The sequence below is a fragment of the Vanrija pseudolonga genome, chromosome 3 (assembly GCF_020906515.1).
Source record: "Vanrija pseudolonga chromosome 3, complete sequence".
In the NCBI taxonomy this organism is placed as follows: Eukaryota; Fungi; Basidiomycota; class Tremellomycetes; order Trichosporonales; family Trichosporonaceae; genus Vanrija; species Vanrija pseudolonga.
The window spans coordinates 3,220,458-3,241,505 of record NC_085851.1 but is presented as its reverse complement, the minus strand read 5'-3'; the positions used below and the strand labels follow the sequence as shown (position 1 = coordinate 3,241,505).

The window sequence follows — 21,048 nt, the reverse complement described above, 5'->3', positions numbered from 1 at the left end:
CCATCTGCCCATCTCGGCCGAACCCACGTGGCAAACAGGCATCCGGCGCGCCGGCGCATTAGGAATCGCCCATTAGTCTCCACGTGGCACTAGATTAGCTCGCCGCTCTAATCGCCTTCCTAATCGGCGTTTATGCCCCCACGGGTCATGTGGCATTCGCGGACCGCCGGCCCCCGCACTTGCTCGCGACTGGGGAATGCGATTGGAGTCGACAAAGACGAGACGAGCTGCTAGCTGCTGCTGCTAGCTAACGCGTCGACGTCCATCACACCGCAGAGAGCAGCAACAACAATGGCGTGAGTAGGCCGCTGCAAGGCGGCGCGCAGGACAGCGCGATGCCGACGACGGCGCGGTGCATCGAGACGCATGCTGACGCTCACCTCCCAGGTCGTAAGTATCCTGTAACGGATCCGGACCACACAACTCACACCGCAGCCGCTTCGTCAACTGGCTCAAGTCGCCCGAGGGCCGCAACTACTTCTTCAGTGGGTCGAAGTGACTGGCGCAGCGCTGACACCACAGGCACCCACTTCTGGGGCCCGGTGAGTCGGTCGATTGGACTGGCGACGCGCGTGGGCGCGAAGGCGTGAGCGCGGCGCATCGCGCCGTAATGTTGTTGTTGCTGCGTGTCCCGCACGCACACACACATCACCAGAACCGCCGGCACCGCACACGACCCACGACGGTACTAACCACCACTCTCAGGTCGCCAACTGGGGTCTGCCGCTCGCTGCTATTGCCGATGTCGTCGGCAAGGACGAGGAGTACATCTCTGGCGTCATGTCGCCCACCCTGGCCGTGTACTCGTGAGTGTTGCAGCGTCACCTTGCCTCGCCTTGCCTCCCCCCACTCACACACACCCTAGCATGATCTTCATGCGCTTCGCATGGCGCGTCCAGCCGCGCAACTACCTCCTCTTCGCGTGTCACGCCACCAACGCCGCCGCCCAGTCGGTGCAGGAGGGCCGCTTCCTCAACTACTGGTACCTTGGCGGCCGCCAGAAGAAGCACCCCGAGCTGTACAACGCCGACGGAACACCCAAGCCCGAGGAGGAGCTCAAGCTCGCCGCCGCCGAGGCGGGCGAGCCCAACGTCGAGTCCAAGGTGCTCGCGGCCGTCGAGGAGGCCAAGATCGCCTCAAAGAGCGCCTAGACGCAACAACAACACACCACTTGGCATAGAGCATCGCGCACCAGCATGCTTCTTTGTGTAACGCGGGCTTGCTGGACGTGTCGAGATCCCCGGCTACTGGTGAATAGCACCAAGGTCGGGGCGCGGAGATAGGGGTACATTAGGATACAGAAAATGTTTCTAAAATCGCAGGCGAGAGTCTGCTGCCAGAACGATGTAGCGATGGCACGCAATACAGGGGGAAGTGTAGCGAGAGGGTGGGGCGAGTAGTACGCTCAACACCGTATCCACTACTTCAGCGACGTCTGTGCTCCGCGCAGCGCGAGGTAGGACTGATCAACACCAGGGCCCTATGACGTTAGCACGGCGAAGGCGCAAACACACTCACGAGGTTGCGAACAATGTTCCACACCTCGATGCCCTTGTACCGCAGCTTGGTGCGCGGGTCGGTGTATGCCGCCTGCAGGCCGGTGATGTCGCAGTACTTCTTCGCTGGGAGGAGGGATGGTGGAGCGGTGGGCGTGTGGTCTGGCGGGTCAGCGCTTTCCAGAATATCTCACCCACAGGTAATGATCTCGCGGTGGATGACCTCGTCGCCGAGCCCGTCAATCTCCATCTTGTCGTCCTCGTCCTCTGCAGGCGTCACCGTGCCGCTCATGACGCTCTCGTCGTCGATAGTGAGCGGCGTGTTGAAGCCAGAGCGGTTGGCGTTGGCGCGCGCGCGCTGCGCCGCCGCGCCGGAGAGCACCTTTGTCCTGCCGACGGGGTTCTCCTTCTTCTTCTTCTTCTGCGGCTCGATCGGCTCGCCGCGCGCCTTGGCGGCTGTCTGCGCAGCCGACAAGAATCCATCGCCGCCCGACACGCGCTCGCGCTCGAGCGTCAGGATCTGCTTGACATTCTTCTTGAAGCCGGCGGCCGAGGCGCCAGACGCCGTGCGCGCAGGCATCTTGGACACAAAGTTTGCGTTCTTGAACGGGCGCGGCGCGTCGGCGTAGTTGAGCTGGTCGAGCAGCGTCTGGGCGTGTCAGTGGAACGGTGCATGCGGCAGCGGCTGGCTGTAGCTTACCGGGCCTTCATCCGCCGCTGGTGCCGGCGTGCTCGCGTTCGACTTGCGCGGTGCGTTTCGTGGAGGCGGTTTTGGTGGCCTGCGCGGGGGCATGTTAGGAATGTGCGGTTGGAGGCAGAGGAGGGAGAGAGCATTGGCGCGCTGTGACTCACATTATATAGTGCTGGGTGGTTGAATGAACAAGGGCGACGCTACGAGAATGAGACAAATGACGAGCCAAACGGGTTGGCAAGGCAACAGCGAGCGGCGGCGTTGTCGGCGTTGGCTCCGTCATCACCTTCGGCTCCCCCCTCCATCTCGACGTACGTCTCATTGTTTTGTCGCCAGTCGGCCATCGCAACCCGCCTCCCTTGCATTCCACGGGCGCGCGCAAGCCAACGGCACGGCCCACAATGTCCCTCTTCTCTGGCATAAAGCTCACATCCGACAAGGCCAAATCGCTGGCCGCCGAGGCAGAGGCCACATCGACGCCCCCAAAGGTGTCGGTGTCAACACAACCTGTGGAGGCCCCAAAGCCCTCGAGCTCGAGACCACAAGCCGAAGCTCCCAAGCCGGCGGCCCCGTCCTCGTCCTCATCGGCCTCGGCTGCATCTGCCGCGTCCTCTGCCGCACTCAAGTTTGCGCCGCGCCTCCACAAGCCAAAACCAGTCTCGCGGCCCGCCATCTCGCCAGCCGTCTACTCGGCGCTTGCGACTGCCCCCGCAGCGGCTGTCGTCGAAGCTGCTCCGGTACTGAACACCCCAGCCGAGGCGGACGACAAGCCGCGCGCGCCGGCCATGACGCTCGCCGCAGCCGACAAGGACCGCAAGCGCGAGCGCGAAGGCGGCGGCGACGAGGGCCAGAAGCGCAAGAAGAAGAAGGTGGGTGGTGTGATGGGGCGCGCCGAGGCTGACATGGAAGAAAAAGCGCAGGCAGGAGTGGGTGGCGCATACGTTCCAGCCCGGCGAGGACTATGACCCGAACAACCCCAACGACCTGGGCGAGTACCAGAACTACAGGAAGAAGCTGCGGGAAGAGCGTCGCGCGCAGTTGATAGAGCTGAGACGGCGCCGGGCCGCCGGCGAGCTCAGCGACGACGACAGCAGTGGCGACTCGGATAGCAGCGATGATGCTGGACCAAGGCGCGATGCGCCGAGGGCTTGGGCGCCGCCCAAGGCCTACTCGCCCCCGCCAGCGAGGACAATAGCGCGGCCGCCGCCGCCGCGCAGCCCGCCGCGGGACCCACCACCACCGCCGAGAGACGCGCCCCCACGGCCACCGGTATCCGCTGCGTCGGGCGACGAGGCATATGCCCGGCGCGCGGCCATGTCCTCTGCAGCCACAGGCGACGACGCGTACGCGCGCCGCGTCGCCATGAGCCAGGCAGCGACGGGGGATGACGCCTACGCGCGCCGCTTGGCCATGTCGCAGCAGCCGGCGCCGGCAGCGGCAGCGACGGTGGCTCCGCCTCCCTCGGCACCCCCTCGAGGGTTCCAACCCCCGCCAGCACATCTCGTCGCTGGTGCGCCTCCGCCTTTCCGCCCCCCACCAGCACATCTCGCATCTGGTGCGCCGCCTCCCCCGCCGCCACAGTCATTGCCGCGTCCGCCTGTTCAGCCGCCGTTCCCTCCAAGGGCGCCACCAGCTCCAGCTCCAGCTGAGCCTGCGGCCAATGCCAATCCGGAATTTGCGCGCCAGCTGGAGGAGAAGAAGAGACAGCTCGAGGCTATTGCTGCCAAGTTCAAGGGCTCTCTACCGCCGGCCCCAGTGCAGCTCACCGAGGAAGAGTGGGTCGCATGTATTCCTACGTAGACCCAGCTGACATTTCGCAGCAAGAGCCTTCCATTTGCCGAGAGGAGTGAGTCTAGTCACATGTACTTCGCTGACCGTAGTGATGAAGCGATGGGGCCACAAGGAAGGTCAAGGCATCGGTGCGCGTGGCGATGGCATTGTCCACGCCCTGAGCGCCGAGCACGTCGCCGTCGGCAATGACCCAAACAAGCCGCTGTCTAAGCGCGCGCTGGCCAAGCAAAGAGCGGCCAAGGCGAACGCGAAGAACAGGAAATGGGTACAGGCCGCGACGTCACGCGGTCGCATCATCAACGCAAACGAGGACGAAAGGCTGCGGCAAGAGCGCGAGCGGCTCGGCGAGTCGAGTCGCATCGTGTGCCTCACGGGGCTCGTGGCGGGCCCTGACGATGTCGACGAGGAGCTTAGTGATGAGATTGGCGAGGAGTGCTCCAATCACGGGTATGTGGCGCTGCGTGTGTCGTGTCGTTGTGTACTGTGACTTACCAGCGCAGCATTGTCGAGCGAGTCGTCCTCCACATGGTCGAGCCGCCACCCGAGGACCCGGCCGACTGCCTGCGCGTATTTGTTGTCTTCTCGGGCATGGCTGGCGCGTGGCGTGCCACTAAAGAGCTCGACGACCGGTTCTTTGGCGGGAGGAAGATCGTGAGTGTGTGTGCAAGGCCCCTAGCTGATGGTCAGCGCGCGCGTTACTATGACGAGGCCAAGTTCAACGCCGGCGAGCGAGATGAGGCGTTGTGACGCGGCCGATGTATCCTTCATGTCCGCCTCCCTACCCCTATCCATGTTCTAGCATGCATACAGTGTAGCATTGAGCTGAGAGCAGCACGGAGTACAGAGGCTTCAACAATAACAATCCTCGCGTGGAATTGCTTCCGCCACCACGTCCGTCGCGTCCACCACCTGCCGCAGTGGTTGCCGCGTACCGTTCCTTGGATGTTTACGAGTTGCACACTGACAACCACAACACAAACCATCACACAATGGCATCGTCGAGGACAGCAGCCAGCTCGTCCAGGGTACCGTTCACGCCGCGGCCGTCGCGGCGCACGACGAGCGGCCATCTGACCAAGCACGAGTTCAACCAGGTGTGTTTCGGCCTCTCGTTGTTGTTGACAACACCGCCGCTGACGCCGCAGGTGGCCGGGACGTTGGCTTCGGTGCGCCGCGTGCCGCGGGAAGACATCTTCGAGGAGCTCGACCTGTCGGGCGAAGCGCTCGTGCGCGAACGCGAGCGCGAGCGCGACCCGCAGCCAGTCTTCGAGCGGCGGGTACCCCGCCCGTCGTCTGAGCAACAGCGCGAGCGGCCGACGTCGCACACGTCGGTGCGGCGCGTGGTGGAGACTGCGCCGTCGTCGTCGCGCGCGAACTCGTCCCTCTCGACGCGGCGGGAGCGCGAGTACGGCCACGGGCACGCGCACGCGCGCTCGCGCGACTCGCGCGACGGCAAAGTCGTGGAGCGCAACGTCGACATCGAGGTCGTCGTGCGCAACGACGTCGCGGCACCCGACACGCCGCAGCCCGCCGCGGAGCGCAAGCTCCTCGAAGGCGTCCCCCTCGACGTGCAGGAGGCGTGGATATGCGAGGACATGCTCTTCGTCCTCCAGGGCGTGGAGGGCTCGCTTATCCGCTATGCGGACGACTATGACCCCCTCGACGCGGACCAGCGGCTGCGCGGCGCGCGGTGGCGGATCGACCCGAGCCTGGGTAGGTGTGGATGGTATGATGCCAGCTGACAATAGACCCGTCGTTGTTGAGTTTGATCAACCGCCTGCTTCCCCTCGCGACGTTCTTCACGTCCGTCGAGGCGTCGATCGAGCTCAGGAATGGCGCAGAGTTCGGCATGGTCAGCCATGCGCTCGGGAGCGGAATCCGGGGCATGCTCAAGGTGAGCTGAGAGTTCTCCGAAGCTGACAGCAGGAATACCGCGTCCTCACGGCGCAGCTCGAGTCGCTCTTCCTCACCTCGGCAACGTTCACCCTCCAGACGCTCTACTTCCACCTCCACCCGACGCTGCACACCATGTCGCTGCTGTCGTCGCTGTGCCTCGCGCTCGAGGCGGACGAGACGGCTCCGGGCGACGCGTCTGATCTGTCAGATGACGACGACGACGAGCTGGGCGGTAAAGCTGAAGAGCTCGGACTCGGCGGCGCAGGGCTCAAGGGGTTGATGAAGAACATACGCGCGCAGAAGGGGCTCTCGGCGTCTGGGCCTGTCGTTGGCGGCGAGGTGCTTGGCATTATCTGCGAGCGCGAGGCGACGATGAGCGGGTGGGTTGCAAGGTCTAAGCGCGTGCTAACCCATGCAGCGACCCAACAGCAACTACACTGCATTCGCAGTTGCTGGTGCACGCGTCCCAGCCCTACTGCCGCATGCTGCTGAGATGGATCCAGACGGGCTACCTGTCTGACCCGTTCGAAGAGTTCATGGTCAAGGAGAGTGGCTACATCAACAAGGGCGTGCTGGAAAGCGACTATACAGACGAGTACTGGGACAGGCGATACACGGTGGGTTTCGTCACGCAGGGCTGTGCTAACGATCGTAGCTCCGGGACGGATCGTCGCTCGCAGCGGTTAAAGGGCCCTCGCTCACGTCCGCAGTGCCCCCACCACGAGCAGGTACGAACCGCTTGCCTGGCGGCGCGTGCATCCTGTCGTTCCTTCAGCCGTGGAAGCACAAGATCCTCCTCGCGGGCAAGTACCTCAACGTCATGCGCGAGTGTGGCATCGAGGTCAAGAAGCCTGGCGAGGTGGACACGGACGGCGACAAGGATGTCGTCATGAACGAGACCAAGTGGGTGTCAGCTTTCTGCAGTGCTAACCCACGCAGATTCTACAAGCGGATTGAAGACGCGTACATCTACGCAAATCAGAGCTTGTTGAGACTGCTCGTCGAGGAGCAGGAGCTCATCCCGCATCTCCGGTAGGTGAAAAACAAATGTTGTGGCTGACCACCTACCTCCCCAGCTCCCTAAAACACTTCTTCTTCGCCGATCAGTCCGACTTCCTCACAAACTTCCTTGATCTCGCAAGCGCAGACCTCACCCGCAAGCCCGCCAAATCAGTGTCAATACAAAAGTTGCAATCCCTGCTCGACCTGGCTGTCCGCAACCCTGCATCGTCGAGCTCAAACGACCCGTACAAGGACAACCTCAAGGTCACGATGGCGAGCCAGAACCTGTACGACTGGCTCCTGAAGATTGTCTCGCACCATGGCAGCATGAATGAGGGTGGCGACATTGACTTTGGCATGGACTTTGCCCCCGACGCTACCCCAAAGAAGGACGGCGACACGCTCGTCGGCATCGACGCACTAGCGTTCGACTACACTGTCAAGTTCCCCCTCTCGCTCGTCATCTCCCGCAAGGCCATCACGCGGTACCAGCTCATCTTCCGCTTCCTTGTCCACCTCCACCACCTCGAGTCGGCACTGTCAGCCATGTGGCTCGAGCACAAGGCCCCAATGTGGCGCGACTCGACCGGCAACGCCGACATGGACCAGTGGAAGGCGCGCGTGTTCGCCCTCCGCGCCCGTATGCTCGGGTTTGTGCGCCAGATTCTCGCATACGCCACGGGCGAGGTGCTCGAGACCAACTGGCGTGCCCTCGAGGCCAAGCTTGCCAACGTTGGCACCGTCGACCAGCTCATGCGCGACCATGTCGACTTCCTAGACACCTGCCTCAAGCAGTGCATGCTCACCAACTCCAAGTTACTCTCGGTGAGTTTGCCGGTGCTTGGCTCGCCTAACTCCCCAGGTCTACTCCAAGCTCATGAAGACAATGTCGGCATTCGTCTCGTACCAGGACTCGTTCAACAAGGTCCTGCAACGTTTCCGAGCCGACCCGCTCACCGAGTCGGACGCAGCCAAGGCCGCGCACCGGTGGAACGTCATCAACAAGTTTGAGATCAACTACAACCACCACAGCAATGTAAGTGATAGCTTTACGTGCTTGACAACCCTAACGTACCCAGCTCCACCTCGACGCCGTGACCTACAATGCCGGCTCTGAAAACGTCGTCTTGTTGGCGCTCGTGACACGGCTGCATCAAACGACACTGAGATCTTAGCCACTTGCTAACCACATGTCACGACTCCCCCTGTACAACTAGCCCAACCGACCTTATAGTAGTAGATGCAACCAACTACACCTGCTTCAATCCATCTGATTCATCGCCATACATGCGGTATCTATGTTGTCCACCTGTACAGGTTTGATGGTATCACAAGAGGCGTAATTTCGTGACACGACAGACCAGCTCGGGCCCCTCTGGGGAATCGAGACCAAAACCCAACAAAAATGCTATGACTACACGTGCAGATATGCTGCTGCGAACCCCGTTTCGATCTCCCACCAGTCGGGGCGCGGCGGCGTGTGGCGGCGATAGTGGCAAGCACGACAGCGCGGCGCGCACGAGGGCGATAGAGTCTCCACAGCACAAAGTGGAAATAGGTGGGGATATAAATGGAGATTAGAAAGACACCGAACACGAATATCCGAAAATATGTAGGTTTAGAAGCACTGCGATGTGTTAGTAAAGGTTCTCGTCTGGGTAGCGCCACATGGTACTTGCCTTGAGCTTCTGGTCGGAACGCTTGGAGACCTTGGCGTCGACCATGCGGTCAAGTTTGGCCTTGTACTGGGCGACCTCGTTCCGTGCACCCTCAAGGCGCTGGCGGTCGGCGATACGCTCGTACTGGGCGTCGGCCAGCTCGTTTTTCATCTCAACAACGTCACGACGGAGACCGTCACGCTCGCGCTTGAGCTCGGTGAGCTCGCGGTTGACGTCGTCGACGCGGACCTTGAGCTTGCTGTTGTTCTTGCGGAGCTCGACGAGGTCCTTGCTGAACTGCTCATTGTTGCGCTGCTCGGCGGCGAGCTTGGACTCGACCTCCTGCATCTTCTCCCTGGCCTCGGTGACCTGGGCGATAGCATCCTCGCGGTCGGCAAGCGCCTTGTCGCGCTCGTTCTCGGCAGAAGTGAGCACAGAGTCGGGGCGAACGGAGCCCTCGTGGGTCTCGTAACGTGACGACCGTGTGCTGTCGATGGAACCCTCGTGCTGAGATGTCCTGGGGAGCGAGCCGTTGGTGAGGGCGGGCGAAAGGACAGCCTCGCGTCCAGCAGGAAGTGGTGGCAGAGGTGCGGTCGGGGGAGGGCCAATAGGGGGGAGCTTGGTACGCGAAGAGCGCGAGTCGAGGATGGAGACCTTCGAGTCGCGGTTCTTGTAGTCGGAAGCAAGCTGCTTGAGCTCCTCCTTCTCAGACGACAGAACCGAGCAGCGCTTTTCAAGCTCGGCAAGCTTGCTGAGGTCCGAGGAACGCTGAAGCTGGTGCTCGTCGCGAACGCGAGAGAGCTCGAAGCGAAGCTGGTCAGACTTGACCTTGAGCTGGCGCTTCTCCTCCTCGGCAGCAGTAAGCTCCTTCTCCATGTCCTCCATTGCGGTGACAACAATGTTGTGCTCCTCGAGGGCAATGACAGTCGAGGGCTCTGGGCGGGCGGCAAGCTCCTTTTCGGCAAGCAGCTGGGCCTCCTTGGCGGCAGCCAGCTCCTCGCGGACGCTCTGGAGAGATGTAGTGGTAGCCTCGAGCTCCTTCTGAAGGGCGTCGCAGACCTCGACGTGGCGGCTGTCAAGGTCCTCAACCTCCTTGTGGTGGGTGGAGACGAGAGCGTCACGCTCAGCCTGGTGGCGCCGTCCAGTGGCGGCCAGCTCCTCCCAGGCAGCATCCAGGGCCGACTTGATTTCGCTCGACTCCTGGAGCTCTCCGCGGTGACGAACATCGAGGTCCTCGAGGCTAGTACGGTGAGACCGCAGAAGCTCGTCCAGTTCCGACTGGTGCTGCTTCTTGATAGCCTGGAGCTCCTGCTCCATGGCCGTGATGGACTCGGTGTGCTCGTCCTCGATCGAGTTCATGGCCTTGTTGTGACCGTCGTAAATCTTCTCAATTTCGTCGGCATGCTCCTTTCTCAGGCGGTCAATGACCTCCTCAGTGTTGAGCTGGGAAGTGCTGGTGGCAATGGTCGTGCCCTGCGAGAGCGTCTTCTTGAGGTAAAGGATCTCAACCTCGCGCTGCCTGAGCTGGGCGTCGCGGTCTTGCAACGACTTCTGCAGCAGGTTGAGGTCAATCTCGAGGCTCTGAGCCGAGCGCAGGGGCTTTGAGTCGAAGGGCATGCTCTGGCGCTTCGGCGAGCGGTCGAGCTTGGGGGATCTCTCAAAGGCGAGCAGGCCGTTGCCAGGCGCGCTCCACGAGTAACGAGGAGACGAGCCCGAGTAGGATAGGGCCGATAATCCTTGTGACAGCGAGAGAGGGCGCAAAAGCCTCGGCTCCCCTTGGGCCTGACGAGACCGGAAGTCGCCGGCACGGAAAGAAGAGTATGGTGACCGTTGCGAGTTGAGAGGGTCGTCGTGGATCTGAGGCGAAACAGTTCGGCTCGCAAGCTTGGGTGTTTCCAGTGTTGTGTCCGACTCGCTCGACTCGCCAGTGCTTCCCCGCTTGTTGCCGCTGTCAGCGTCATCGTCATGGTCGGTCTCGAGCTCCTCGTCCTGCTCCGCGGGAGGGTCGAGAATGGGCGTGGCAGGGGCGCCAATGTGCTGCTCGAGATCGCGGAGCCTGAACTGGAGAGCCTGGTTCTCCCGGCGGAGCTTCTCAACCTCGGCGTTCGAGTCCTCTGCAATGGTGCGAAGAACGGGAGGCGTCTCCGGGGGCGTGGAAGGAGCAGCCTTCGAGTCTACGGGGGCCAGCTCACGCGACTCGTGCGAGCTGTGGAGGCGGCCCTCGAGCTCCTCGATCTTGCGCTCGCGCTCATCGAGCTCCTCCAAGAGCTGGTCTACCCTGTGATCACTGTGCTCGCTGTGCTCGTTGTCCAGCAACGCCAAACGGCCTTCGAGATCACGGAAAGACTTTTCGCGCTCCTCCGCCTCCTGCTCGTAACGCTCAACAAGCGAAGCGAGCTCATTGGTGCGCGACTCGGACGAGGCAACGCGGCTCTCGAGCTGCGAGATGTACGTGTTGCTCTTGGCGGCTTCGCCTTTGAGGGCCTGAAGGTCCTGGCTGAGAGATGCAATAACCTCAGTCTGGCGGTCGTCGTTGTCGGTGAAGGAGCGGAACTTGGACTCGAGGTCGCGAATGTACCCCTCGCTCGAGTCGTTTCTTGCTGTGAGCTTGGCGATCCTGGCCTGCAGCTCGGTGACATAAGACTCGTGCTCGGACAGACGATCCCTGGTCTTTGAGAGCTCGCCAGTCTGGTCCTCGTGGGCCTGGTGGTGAATGGCAGCCTCGGCGCGGAGCTCGGCGAGCTGGCCATTCAACGACGTGACGACCTTCTCGTACTCGAGAACGACGGGCTCAATGGTCTCATTGAACTGTCTCAGCTTGTCGTCCTCGAGAATGTCGGGGTCGCTGAGCGCCACAATCTCGCGGCACTTTTTGAAGTACTCGTCCTGGAGCTAATGGTTGGGTTAGTCACGCTAATGACGGCTGCCCACCAACACCACCCGGAATACTTACATGGCTAAAGTCATCTTCCAAGTCGGCGAGCTTGTTGCTCAGTTCAATGACCTGGCGCTGCAGGATGTCGTCATTGTGGCCGTCGGGGGCCTCTTCGACCTTGCCAATCGTGCGAGGCTCGGTTTCGAGGCCAGCAATCTTTGTCCGCAACTTGAGGACCGTGTTACGCAAGTGGTCAATGTCGTCCCAGCCAACCTCCTGCTGGTTCTTGGTGACCGAGTTCTTAATTTTCCTGGCACGCGAGGCGTAATTGATCGTGTTGATGGTCTCGCTTATGTTGAACTCGACCGGCGAAACACATGCAATCATCGTCGTCATGGCGTTGCCACCAATCGAGTCTATAGTGGCGTCGTCAGTTGTCACGCCCCCAAAAAAGTCCGCCCGCCGTCACTTGCTTACCCTGTAGCAACCTGGTGAGCTTGGAGTCACGGTAGGGCACATGACCGCGGGCCTTTGACGGTTCCGCAACTGAAAGGGGCATAGTCAGCAAAGTGTATCGGCGATGATAAGAGTAATAAGAGTAATACTTACGCGCCGAAATGACGTTGCCCAGAGCAAGCAGACCGCTGTTGATGGAGATACCCTCCCTCATGCGCTCGCCTTGAGCAGCAGTGCGCTTAAGGCGCTCAGAGCCGGCAAGGTCAACCATGTTGAACTTGCTGGTGATGATGACCATGTCGTCGCGGCCATTGAGGGCGCTGACGTGCACACTGGTGGGCCTTCCGCCGAGCTTGGAGCCAAATGCGGAAGGAGGCGTGCCGCGGAAGGAGACTGGGGTGGTGGAACGCGATCCCGAGCCCATGGCCATGACCGACATTGGCCTCTTGGAGCCGTTGACCGAGTCTGCGCGACGCGATTGTGTCATGGTGAGGGAGAAGATTGCGTGGGAACGCGAGGATGTCGCGTTCATGTTGGTCTGGCCAGTCTGGCGACGAGCGGATCCCTCCTGAAGGAGGTGCATGACGTCGTGGACGCTGTGGACCTTGACCTCGCGAACGCCAGACCAAACGATTCGGCCATCCTGGTTCTCCCTGATTGACACTGGCAGGTCGGTGCTTGACAACAGGTCAATGAGATCCTCGTTGTAGAGCTCAAGGAAGGAAACACGGCATTCCCAGCTGGCGTTGGGCCCGGATCCCAGACGGATCTCCTCGGCGCGTCTGAACAGGGTCTCGACTGTTCGAGGAATCAGACCGGCCCGGGAGGTGTCTGAAATATCGAGGTAGTCGGCGTCGTCACCCGTGGTGCCCATGGTGTACGACTTGCCAGAGCTGGTTTGACCATAACTGGTAGGGGGGTCAGCGTGGTGCCAAAAGAGGGGCCACAAATGTGTGTGTGTGGAGTACGTACGCCAAAAATGTCACGTTGAATCCTCGTAGGAACTCTTCGATACGGTCGCGTGCTGTCGCGTTGTAGACGTCGAGCTGCGTTGAGCGCTCTGGAAGGACGCGGTCAAAGGCAAAGGTGGGGTGACGTTTTGATGCAGACGCGCCGACGGGAGCGTTTCCGGCCAGAGTAGCGGGGTCTACGCTGACGCGCACGTCGGTCTGCGAGCTGGGGTGTACGAGGACGGCGCGATGGCGAGGAGGAATGCCATTGTCGGTGGGGTCCGAAGGCCGGATACGGAGGACTGTGAACGCGTCAGAATCATGCTGGCGATGGGCTGCGCTTTGACGACGACGTGAAGCGTCGTTTTTGCTTACTCACCTACGCGAACCTGGCCTTTGTCGGCCTCATCACCGGCGGGCACGGCGGGGAGCGGGTCAGAGGGTGGCGTGCTAGCAAAGGCCCTGTATCGACCAGATGCCGACTGCGGCCTTGGGATGCTCGAGTGTGCTGTGGGTGAGGACGGGGTGGGCGACGACACGAGAGACGCCCGCCGGCGAGGGGAAGGGGCAACCGACATGTCGCGCGTGTACCGACGCGGAGCGTGATGTGGTGGTGGTGGTAGTAGTGGAGAGGGACGCGAAGGCGGCGGGGGGGATCGAAGGAGTGTTGATGGGGGCTCGGGGCGATGGCGGCGTTGCGTCGACGCGGCGTGTACGTGCTAGCGACGCGATGAGCGAAGCGGCGATGTCGCTGCAGAGTCTCGTGGTGACGAACAGAGGACTAGCGGTGTGGTGTAATGGATTGATGGTGGTGTTTGCTAAGCGTCAAAGTGATGAAGGACGTGTGTGCGTGCGTGTGGTAGGTGCGCGAGCTGCTTGCTGGCTTGCTGGCGCTGACAGGCGGCTGGACCTCGTCTCTCCGCAATGGACAATGGAGGGTTGTGGTGTTGTGTTTTACCCTGTTGGCTTTGATGGCCCCTGATTCTAAGCAAGGCAGGAAGGAGGAGAGCCCGCGCGCTTTGCCACTGGAGGGAGAGCGGGTGTGTTGGGCAAGAATGTCGAGAACACAAAGCACAGAGTGGTAGCTAGCACCAGACACGACGGGGCGGATCGAGGGGGGTTGGTCTGGGAGGGGCGGGGGGGGGGGGGGAGGGGAGGGTAGCTAGGGAAGGAGAAAGGACAGAGGGGCCGGGACCTGTCTGTACCAAGTGGCGGGTCAAGAGGTCGTTTGGCGCGTGGGGGGGGGGAAGGGGGGAGGGGTCGGACGACGACTGAGTGTATAGAGTGGTGGTGTAGAGAGGTTGTATGGAGGGGGAGTGATGGGTGGTGGGTGCTGGGTGGTGGTGGGTGGTGGGTCCAGGATGCCAGCCGGGTAGGACGGTAGTTCAGGATCAGGGCGCGGTCGAAAGGAGAAAATGTCGCACAAGGGCAGGGACTGGGGCTCTCGCGTGGTCGGACAACGCGCAGCTGCAGCGTAGGACGAGCACGAAAATGTGAGGAGTGACGAGGGATGGCGAACCGACGAGGGCGACACGGCGACAGTGGGATGGAACGTTGATCTGGGGCGACAGGGGAAGGACGACGAGGAGGATGCTGACGGTGAGTGAGTGAGTGCGCCCGCTGCAAGCCGTTGCCACTAGGACGCGTGGTGGTGGAATGGCACTAGCTCTCGCGGCTCGCGGCTTGCGGCTCGCGGCTCGACAACGACGACGTCTTGCCTGGTTGCAGCTTGCTTCCCTTTGCCGCCAAGCAGGAATCGAATCGACATGCTTCCAGCTCTGCTGGGCCAGTGCGTCGTCGCAGTGCTGCTGCTGCTGCGTTGCCGCGGCAACCACGTTTAACGGCAGGCCGTAACGGCCAGAGCTGGTGTAGCTGGCTGGCTGGCCCATGGCCCATGGACGTCCCGCAAGAGAAAGAGAGCGTGAATGGCGGCGTACGCCTGCAGCCCGCTGGAGGGAGAGATGCACACTGCTGCTACACACGCTGCACACCACCCACAGCACTTGCACAAATGACGAGAGGGCTGCCTCTTGTGCCTCCCGTTCCCTGGCTGCATTGGCTTTGGAGGGTGCTCAAGGGCTCGGAGCAAAGCCCAGACCCTGACGACAGACAGACGACGGGGTTGGGTGGTTGGGCTCGACGTGTGGCAGATGCATGCTGCTGCTCCCGTCAAGCAGGCAGCAGCAGTCAGTACAATGCAGCGCTGCTCCCTCCTCGACGACCACCGCCGACGCCTTCCTTCCCAACACCGACGCCGCCGCCACTGCAGACGCCATCATTACCGCCTGGCGCACGGGCCGCGGGAAGCAAGGGCGGCGGCGCAGCGGGGGCACGGCGTCGTTGCAGGCAGCTTCTACCGGCCGCATCGCGTCCGCCATTCATCACGGCGTGTGCATCCCACCCCCCCTCACACCCTAGACGAACAGATCGGGTGTCGGCCCTTTTAGGCTTGCTCCCAACTCTAGTTTACCTCCCGCGAGCACAAGTGCGCCAAACTAATCCACCCGCGCGGGGCGTGTCTGCACCTCCGGGTCAACCAACCCACCCCCGCGCCCTGCTGCCGCTCGCCTCGTTGTCACTCATTCCCTGACTCGGGCTAGGCACCCGCCCGCAAAACCCTAGTACAACCTAGTACGTACACCCACAACAAGCAACCAACACGGTCGCAGCTTTGGCCCCGTCGCTGCCGTTTCACCATGACCCATTCCACACAATGCAACAGCCATGCGCGCACCCCCCCTGAAATGGCATCAACGCTGGCGCCTTCAAATTGACCACCACGCGCCACCCTCCCCTCCCACCAGACACCGCCGGTGACCACCCTTGCCCCCATCACGTTTGGCCTTCTTAATTACATTTGACACGGCTTCCTACCACCGGCCCGCACGCCCACCAATGACGGCATGGTCGCTTGTACAAGTTAGCTGAGCTAGCTACCATGTGGTCTAGAGTCGCGAGAACCAAGTCTGAGACGAAGCAGCAGCTCTTGCAACTCGGTGGATCCAGGCAGATGAGACGCGGGTGGCGCTGAAACGCCGCCAGTGTCCTCTAACCCTTGTCGTTCTCCATCCAGCAAAACCTGCAGATCCTGCTGCCCAGCAGCCTTGGGGCCCTCGTCGGCCCCTCCAGCGCCAGTGGCAGCCGCGGTCGTGCGTGGCGAGGTCCGCAGGGACAAACGTTCCAACGCGTGAAGCTGTAGCAAAACGTAGGCCTGCTTAGTACCCTGATTCCCGCGATTTAGATGCTAGCACACTCACAAACACTGCACTCTTTTCCGTCCAGTCTTGATGCAGAGCCATCACGTGCTCGGCCCCCGCTTCTGGGGTACTAACCCCATGTTCCACCTCCTTGACTGTCTTGCCCAGGTCCAGGATGAGACCAAAGAGGGTCATGAGCAGCTTGAACGTGACTTGGTGGCCCGGTTGCGGGATGAGCAGGCACGCTCGCAAGATACGGTTGAGGATGATCTGGTGATACAGAACCAGCGAGTGGGCAGACTGTAGCTGCGACAGTGCACCGAGCAGCGTCGGCGCGTCGTCTTCGTCCTCGCCCCCGCCCACATCGTCTAGTTCTTCGTCCAGATCTTCATAGTCGTCCCCATCGTCAGGGCCAGGTGTCACAGGCCGGCTGTCCGTCGTCGTTGACGGCGGCGCATGGCCGCGTCTACGCAACTTGTCCAGTCGCCTGCGCATAACGTCCCAGTTCTGGCCAATGGCCGTATCCAGGACGTAGCGACTAATGGCCGCCACAAACGAGGACATGACGAACCGCAAGGCCAGTAGTGTGCGATCCGCGTCCGATCCGGGTTCGAATATAGTTTGGACGCGTCGACGCCCAAGTCCTAATTGGGATGGCATGCGATTAAACGCGGCGTCGACGCCTGTTTTGATCGGCACATCGTCCGCTGGCCGCGAGGGGCGCACCACGTCAAAGTAGAGGGATCGAACAACCGCCTCGACGCGGGAAATCCGCAGCAGGAAGTTGTGGATAAGCTGGTACTTGTCCATGACACTGTGTGGCAGCAGTGTGGCGATGGCTGCGGGGGGTGAGTAGGCGAGGTAGATGAAGTCGAGGGCTCTGTGGAAGGGTCAGTTGTGGTGGGCAGAGATTTGTTCAACTGGAACCCACTCGATTGCTGGGACGCGTTAGATGGCAAGAACCGGGACACGCATCGTCACACCTACCTTGTGGATTGAGCCATCGTGATCGCCGCCCGTCACTCTCATCCTCCGGCAGCGCCCTCACCGCAAACGAAACGCGGTCCTCGATTGCTGCCCAAACTGGACCCTTGGACGCCAATCGGTCCACGGAGTCGTCGAGCAAAGTGGCACGGAGGGCGTACGCCAGCTCTGAACCGCCAGGCGGCCATCGCTGCCTGTCGCTCAGACCCAGGCCAAGGCCAATACCCCAGTTGTCGCTGTTGATCGACATCCCAGGCTCAGTCGTTCCCGGCAGACCAAGTCGGGCCCGAGTTCGTGCACGTCGCCCGAGGCTTTCTCCGCCACCAGAGGCGTCTCCCGCGAACAGAGCTGACGAGACCGTGTCGGAGAATGACGTGTCTCCGCCGAGCCAGAAGGCACGGAGGACGTCCAGGTGCTGTAAGAAGCCGAGGTCGTCCAGGTACAACTGGGTCAGCGATGACGAGATGAGCGCTGAATGTGCCAAGAGCGGAGCGAGGAGGTGCGACGAGATGTAGAGCTCGAGCGTTGGACACTCTGGTGGCAGAAGTGGCTGGGCTTGATCGGAATGAACCTTGACAAATGCCTCGAGGTCGTCCTGCACGTTTGGGTTCCACAACGTATCAGCCTCGGGTGTTGCCCCGAGGTGTGATCCTGGAGGCTGCGAGAACGCAGACCACAGGTCTGTGAGGGTTCTGGGCGGGGAGGCGAATAGCGGTGAAGGTGGCGCTGCGGTCGGAGACGACGCTCGGGACGACATCAGGTCATACTGCTGAGTTTGTCGTCGCTGGTGGCCGGGGCCATAGCTGGTAAGGGAGGACTCTGAGGTGGTGCGTATTCGGCTGTGGGCTGTCCCGCGCCAACGATCAATATCACGGTGGACTCGGCGAATGTGGAGTCGGAGGTCGTTTGGAGGCCTGTGGCGTCAGCTGACGGGTGGATCTGTTAGCTCACAAGTTTGCAGAGCTCCCCCAGCCCCAGTTTGCACTCAGGTGCCAGTCGGTAGAGCACAGCGGGTGCAGCCCGCCCGAAGCGTCTCGCAGGGCTCTCAGACTCCGCCCAGCTTCGAACAGTGTTCGGCGGGCGTCGCGGGGAACAAATGCTGGCATGCGGCGAGCCGAGAAGGTGTAGTCCCATCTCACGTCGATGCCGTCAGCTGCAGGCAGGCGGGTACGCGTGATGCCGAGGTCGGCCCACGGCTGTGACTCTGGGTCGGTATCGTCGTCTATCCGAGCCGAGTCGGCCAGTCCGACCCACTGCTGCAGCAGCGCGAGGAAGGGCTCTGATGCGCGAGACAGGAGGTAGGCGAGCGACAGTGTCGTGCCATCGCTCTTGTCGGCGTCAGTCGAGGTGGACAGCTGCGCGAGGAGGTGAGAGTGAAGCAAGGTGAGCACGGCGTGCGGCTTGGCCGGCAGGCCGATTGGCTTTGCCTGTGCTATGGGCTGGACGGGTTAGCCATGTCCTAGAACGCGTCACCCACCCAGCACACAATCTCGCAGAGCGTCGACGCGAGGTGGACCAAGTCGTAAAGCGGGCTTGAACGTTGGAGCAGCGGCGCATTCTCGTCCCCCAAGCTCCTGTCCACGGCGGCGCCGAGCCGCTGCTTCAAGTACGCCACGATAGTCGACAGCGCGTGCAGGAGGGCGTGGTGCGTCGGGGTGATGGGTGTGGCGCCATGCTCCTCGAGCACGATCTCGAGACGGCGCACCGCCGTGCCAATAGTAAGGAACTCGTGCAGCAGGTCGTCCGTCGTGCTCCGCTCAATGCCCTTGGGCCGCGCCCCAGTCTCGGCATACACGAACCGCTGCTCGCGCCGGCTCCAGCGCAGGTCGTCGGTCAGCGTCGTGCCGAGCGTCGCGCGCATCATGAGGTCGAGGAGGACCTTGACGTCGATGGGGGACGCGGCAGACGGGGTACGGAGCTTGGGGAGGTGGACGGGGGGTTCCTCTCTGCGATGTGAGCTTTTGTGCTTTGTGCTCAGCTCACGAGGTAAGCAGTGACTCGAAGAACTGCGGCGGCCGCTCAGACATGAACGGGCTGTCGGCGCCGGCGTCGTCCCACGTCGCGACGGACTGTCGTCAGCTACCTCAGACATTTCTAAGCTCACATGGAACGCGCACGGCTGGCTCGGCCCGGGCTCCTCTATCCCGGCAAGGCGCCAGAGTTCGGCGTCGATGGGCGGCACGGCACGGCCCTTGCCCTTGGCGTCGTATCGCACCTCGGTCTGGAGTCTGGGCAGCGGCGGCAAGGGGGTAAGTGATGGCCCAGCATCGTTAACGACCAACGTCGACCCCAGCGTGCCCAGTAGCCGCTCGACGCCCGGCGCGTTCTCATCCAGCGCGGGGAGGACGAAGCGCGGTGCAACGGACGCCAGCGGCGCGAGCTTGAACCCGCTCCCCTCCGCCGCTGGGAGGGGCGGGAGGCGGAAGAAGTCGTCGGCGTTGGCGTCGTCGAGCACGGCCATGGTGTCGGTCGCGGCGACGAGCGGCGCTGGTGGTGTGGTGAACTGCAAAAGTGTCGGCAACAACAAACGCACTGGAGGTGTCTGCATGTCTGTTGTGACGCGCGCAAGTCAGGCGCCTGGGCCAAGGAACGCCACGTGGTCCACGTGGCTTTTGTAACTTTTGGCCACCGACGGTTCATGAAATCTTGAGCGACGTCAAGACGAGCAGCCAACTCGAACATTGCTTCATCTCACAGCAGCGAGCTCGTCGCGCACCACCTAGCACTACACGGACCGAGCCACACGAGCAAGCACCACTACCACAATGTCACGACCAGAGGAGATTGGCCCGCCCGAGATCGTAAGCTCCTCCTCGCCCCTCGGCTCCTGACACGCACCAGTTCTACGGCGACACCGAGGCCAAGAAGTACACTGCCAAGTGAGTCTGCTGCTCCTGCCGTTTGCATGGCACAAGCTCACGCCCCGCGCAGCACCCGTGTCCAGACCATCCAGGCGCAGATGACGGACCGCGCGCTCGAGCTCCTCCAGCTCCCGGCCGACCAGTCGTGCTTCCTCCTCGATATCGGGTGCGGGTCGGGCCTGTCGGGCGAGATCCTTGACGAGGACGGACATATCTGGGTCGGGTGTGACATTTCACCCAGCATGTTGGGTGCGTGGGTGTGGGGAGGCTTCGGCCTCGAGGCGGCTCGCTCGCTTGGCCGGCCCGCTGACACTTTCGCAGAAGTAGCCCTCGAGCGCGAGGTCGAGGGCGACCTCTTCCTCCAGGACATTGGGCAGGGCTTCGGCTTCCGCCCGGGCACGTTTGACGGCGCGATCAGCATCTCGGTCATCCAGTGGCTGCTGAATGCGGACGCGTCGAGCCACTCGCCCCCTCAGCGCCTGACGCGCTTCTTCACGACGCTTCACTCTGCGCTCAAGAACCCCTCGCGCGCAGTGTTCCAGTTCTACCCCAACTCGGACGACCAGGTGCAGCTGATCACGAGCTGCGCGCAGAAGGCAGGCTTTGGTGGTGGTCTGGTCGTCGACTACCCCAACTCGCGCAAGGCGCGCAAGATGTACCTCTGCCTCATGGTTGGCCAGCAGGAGATCCCCAAGGGCCTCGATGGCGAGGAGATTGCCGACACGTCCGCCAACGCTAAGAAGCGCGAGGAGATCAAGAACGAGCGCAGGAGGCGGAGGGACAGGGGCATCAAGGGAAAGAAGGGAAAGAAGGACCTCACGGCCAAGGAGTGGATCCTCAAGAAGAAGGACCTGTACCGCACCCGCGGGAAGGAGGGGTGGGTGGTGTGTCTCGTGGGACTGGTTCTGACCCCGCAGTGTTCCCCGCGACTCCAAGTTCACGGCGAGGAAGCGTCGTGTGCAGTTCTAAGCGTGGCGCGAAGGGACTACATTGGCACATCATGGGTGCCCACACAGCGAGGCGGCAGCCATGCCACCCACTACGGACCATTGTACTACTACGCAGGCTGCCACATGGGGCGAGACTGGTCCGTTTCGTCTCGGGAGACCATGCAATGCATTGGATAATGACAAGAGGGTGTAAAGGTAGTCAGTTGGCCTTCGCGGCCAGGTCAGTACCACACACATGTGA

At 62.1% G+C, this 21,048-nt stretch overlaps 7 protein-coding genes across 7 annotated transcripts; 4 read left to right on the top strand and 3 right to left on the bottom strand.

The window, feature by feature from the left end:
• Window positions 1–291: 291 nt before the first annotated feature.
• On the top strand, window positions 292–1,151 carry Mpc1 (Mitochondrial pyruvate carrier 1; the record flags this gene model as incomplete). The annotated part of the gene is made up of 4 exons (XM_062771353.1): window positions 292–296; window positions 436–485; window positions 656–806; window positions 866–1,151. The coding sequence occupies 4 exons, from the start codon at window positions 292–294 to the stop codon at window positions 1,149–1,151; spliced, it is 492 nt and encodes a 163-aa protein (XP_062627337.1).
• Window positions 1,152–1,420: 269 nt separating this feature from the next.
• ies6 (Chromatin-remodeling complex subunit ies6) lies at window positions 1,421–2,289 on the bottom strand (the record flags this gene model as incomplete). The annotated part of the gene is made up of 4 exons (XM_062771352.1): window positions 1,421–1,480; window positions 1,519–1,658; window positions 1,695–2,145; window positions 2,197–2,289. The coding sequence occupies 4 exons, from the start codon at window positions 2,287–2,289 to the stop codon at window positions 1,421–1,423; spliced, it is 744 nt and encodes a 247-aa protein (XP_062627336.1).
• Window positions 2,290–2,588: 299 nt separating this feature from the next.
• LOC62_03G004831 (uncharacterized protein) lies at window positions 2,589–3,987 on the top strand (the record flags this gene model as incomplete). The annotated part of the gene is made up of 2 exons (XM_062771351.1): window positions 2,589–3,056; window positions 3,097–3,987. 2 exons carry the CDS (start codon window positions 2,589–2,591, stop codon window positions 3,985–3,987), a joined length of 1,359 nt encoding a protein of 452 aa, XP_062627335.1.
• A 45-nt stretch (window positions 3,988–4,032) lies between these two features.
• alp4 (Spindle pole body component alp4) lies at window positions 4,033–8,121 on the top strand (the record flags this gene model as incomplete). The annotated part of the gene is made up of 12 exons (XM_062771350.1): window position 4,033; window positions 4,068–4,425; window positions 4,479–4,629; window positions 5,124–5,691; window positions 5,727–5,872; window positions 5,905–6,254; window positions 6,293–6,491; window positions 6,530–6,777; window positions 6,814–6,906; window positions 6,951–7,701; window positions 7,739–7,912; window positions 7,956–8,121. Coding segments are annotated over 12 exons (3,135 nt in total). The 3' UTR covers window positions 8,052–8,121.
• Window positions 8,122–8,173: 52 nt separating this feature from the next.
• Window positions 8,174–13,945, bottom strand: KIF21B (Kinesin-like protein KIF21B). Its single transcript, XM_062771349.1, has 7 exons — window positions 13,195–13,945; window positions 12,838–13,117; window positions 12,019–12,773; window positions 11,887–11,955; window positions 11,488–11,825; window positions 8,586–11,426; window positions 8,174–8,503 (listed from the first exon to the last, which is right to left on the bottom strand). The coding sequence occupies exons 1-7, from the start codon at window positions 13,391–13,393 to the stop codon at window positions 8,495–8,497; spliced, it is 4,491 nt and encodes a 1,496-aa protein (XP_062627333.1). The 5' UTR covers window positions 13,394–13,945; the 3' UTR covers window positions 8,174–8,494.
• Window positions 13,946–15,628: 1,683 nt separating this feature from the next.
• Window positions 15,629–19,457, bottom strand: LOC62_03G004828 (uncharacterized protein; the record flags this gene model as incomplete). The annotated part of the gene is made up of 7 exons (XM_062771348.1): window positions 15,629–16,008; window positions 16,073–16,890; window positions 17,000–17,910; window positions 17,948–18,435; window positions 18,474–18,942; window positions 18,980–19,065; window positions 19,101–19,457. The coding sequence occupies 7 exons, from the start codon at window positions 19,455–19,457 to the stop codon at window positions 15,745–15,747; spliced, it is 3,393 nt and encodes a 1,130-aa protein (XP_062627332.1). The 3' UTR covers window positions 15,629–15,744.
• A 193-nt stretch (window positions 19,458–19,650) lies between these two features.
• BUD23 (18S rRNA (guanine(1575)-N(7))-methyltransferase) lies at window positions 19,651–20,988 on the top strand. Its single transcript, XM_062771347.1, has 5 exons — window positions 19,651–19,797; window positions 19,838–19,875; window positions 19,928–20,106; window positions 20,179–20,734; window positions 20,775–20,988. Exons 1-5 carry the CDS (start codon window positions 19,762–19,764, stop codon window positions 20,824–20,826), a joined length of 861 nt encoding a protein of 286 aa, XP_062627331.1. The 5' UTR covers window positions 19,651–19,761; the 3' UTR covers window positions 20,827–20,988.
• Window positions 20,989–21,048: the final 60 nt, after the last annotated feature.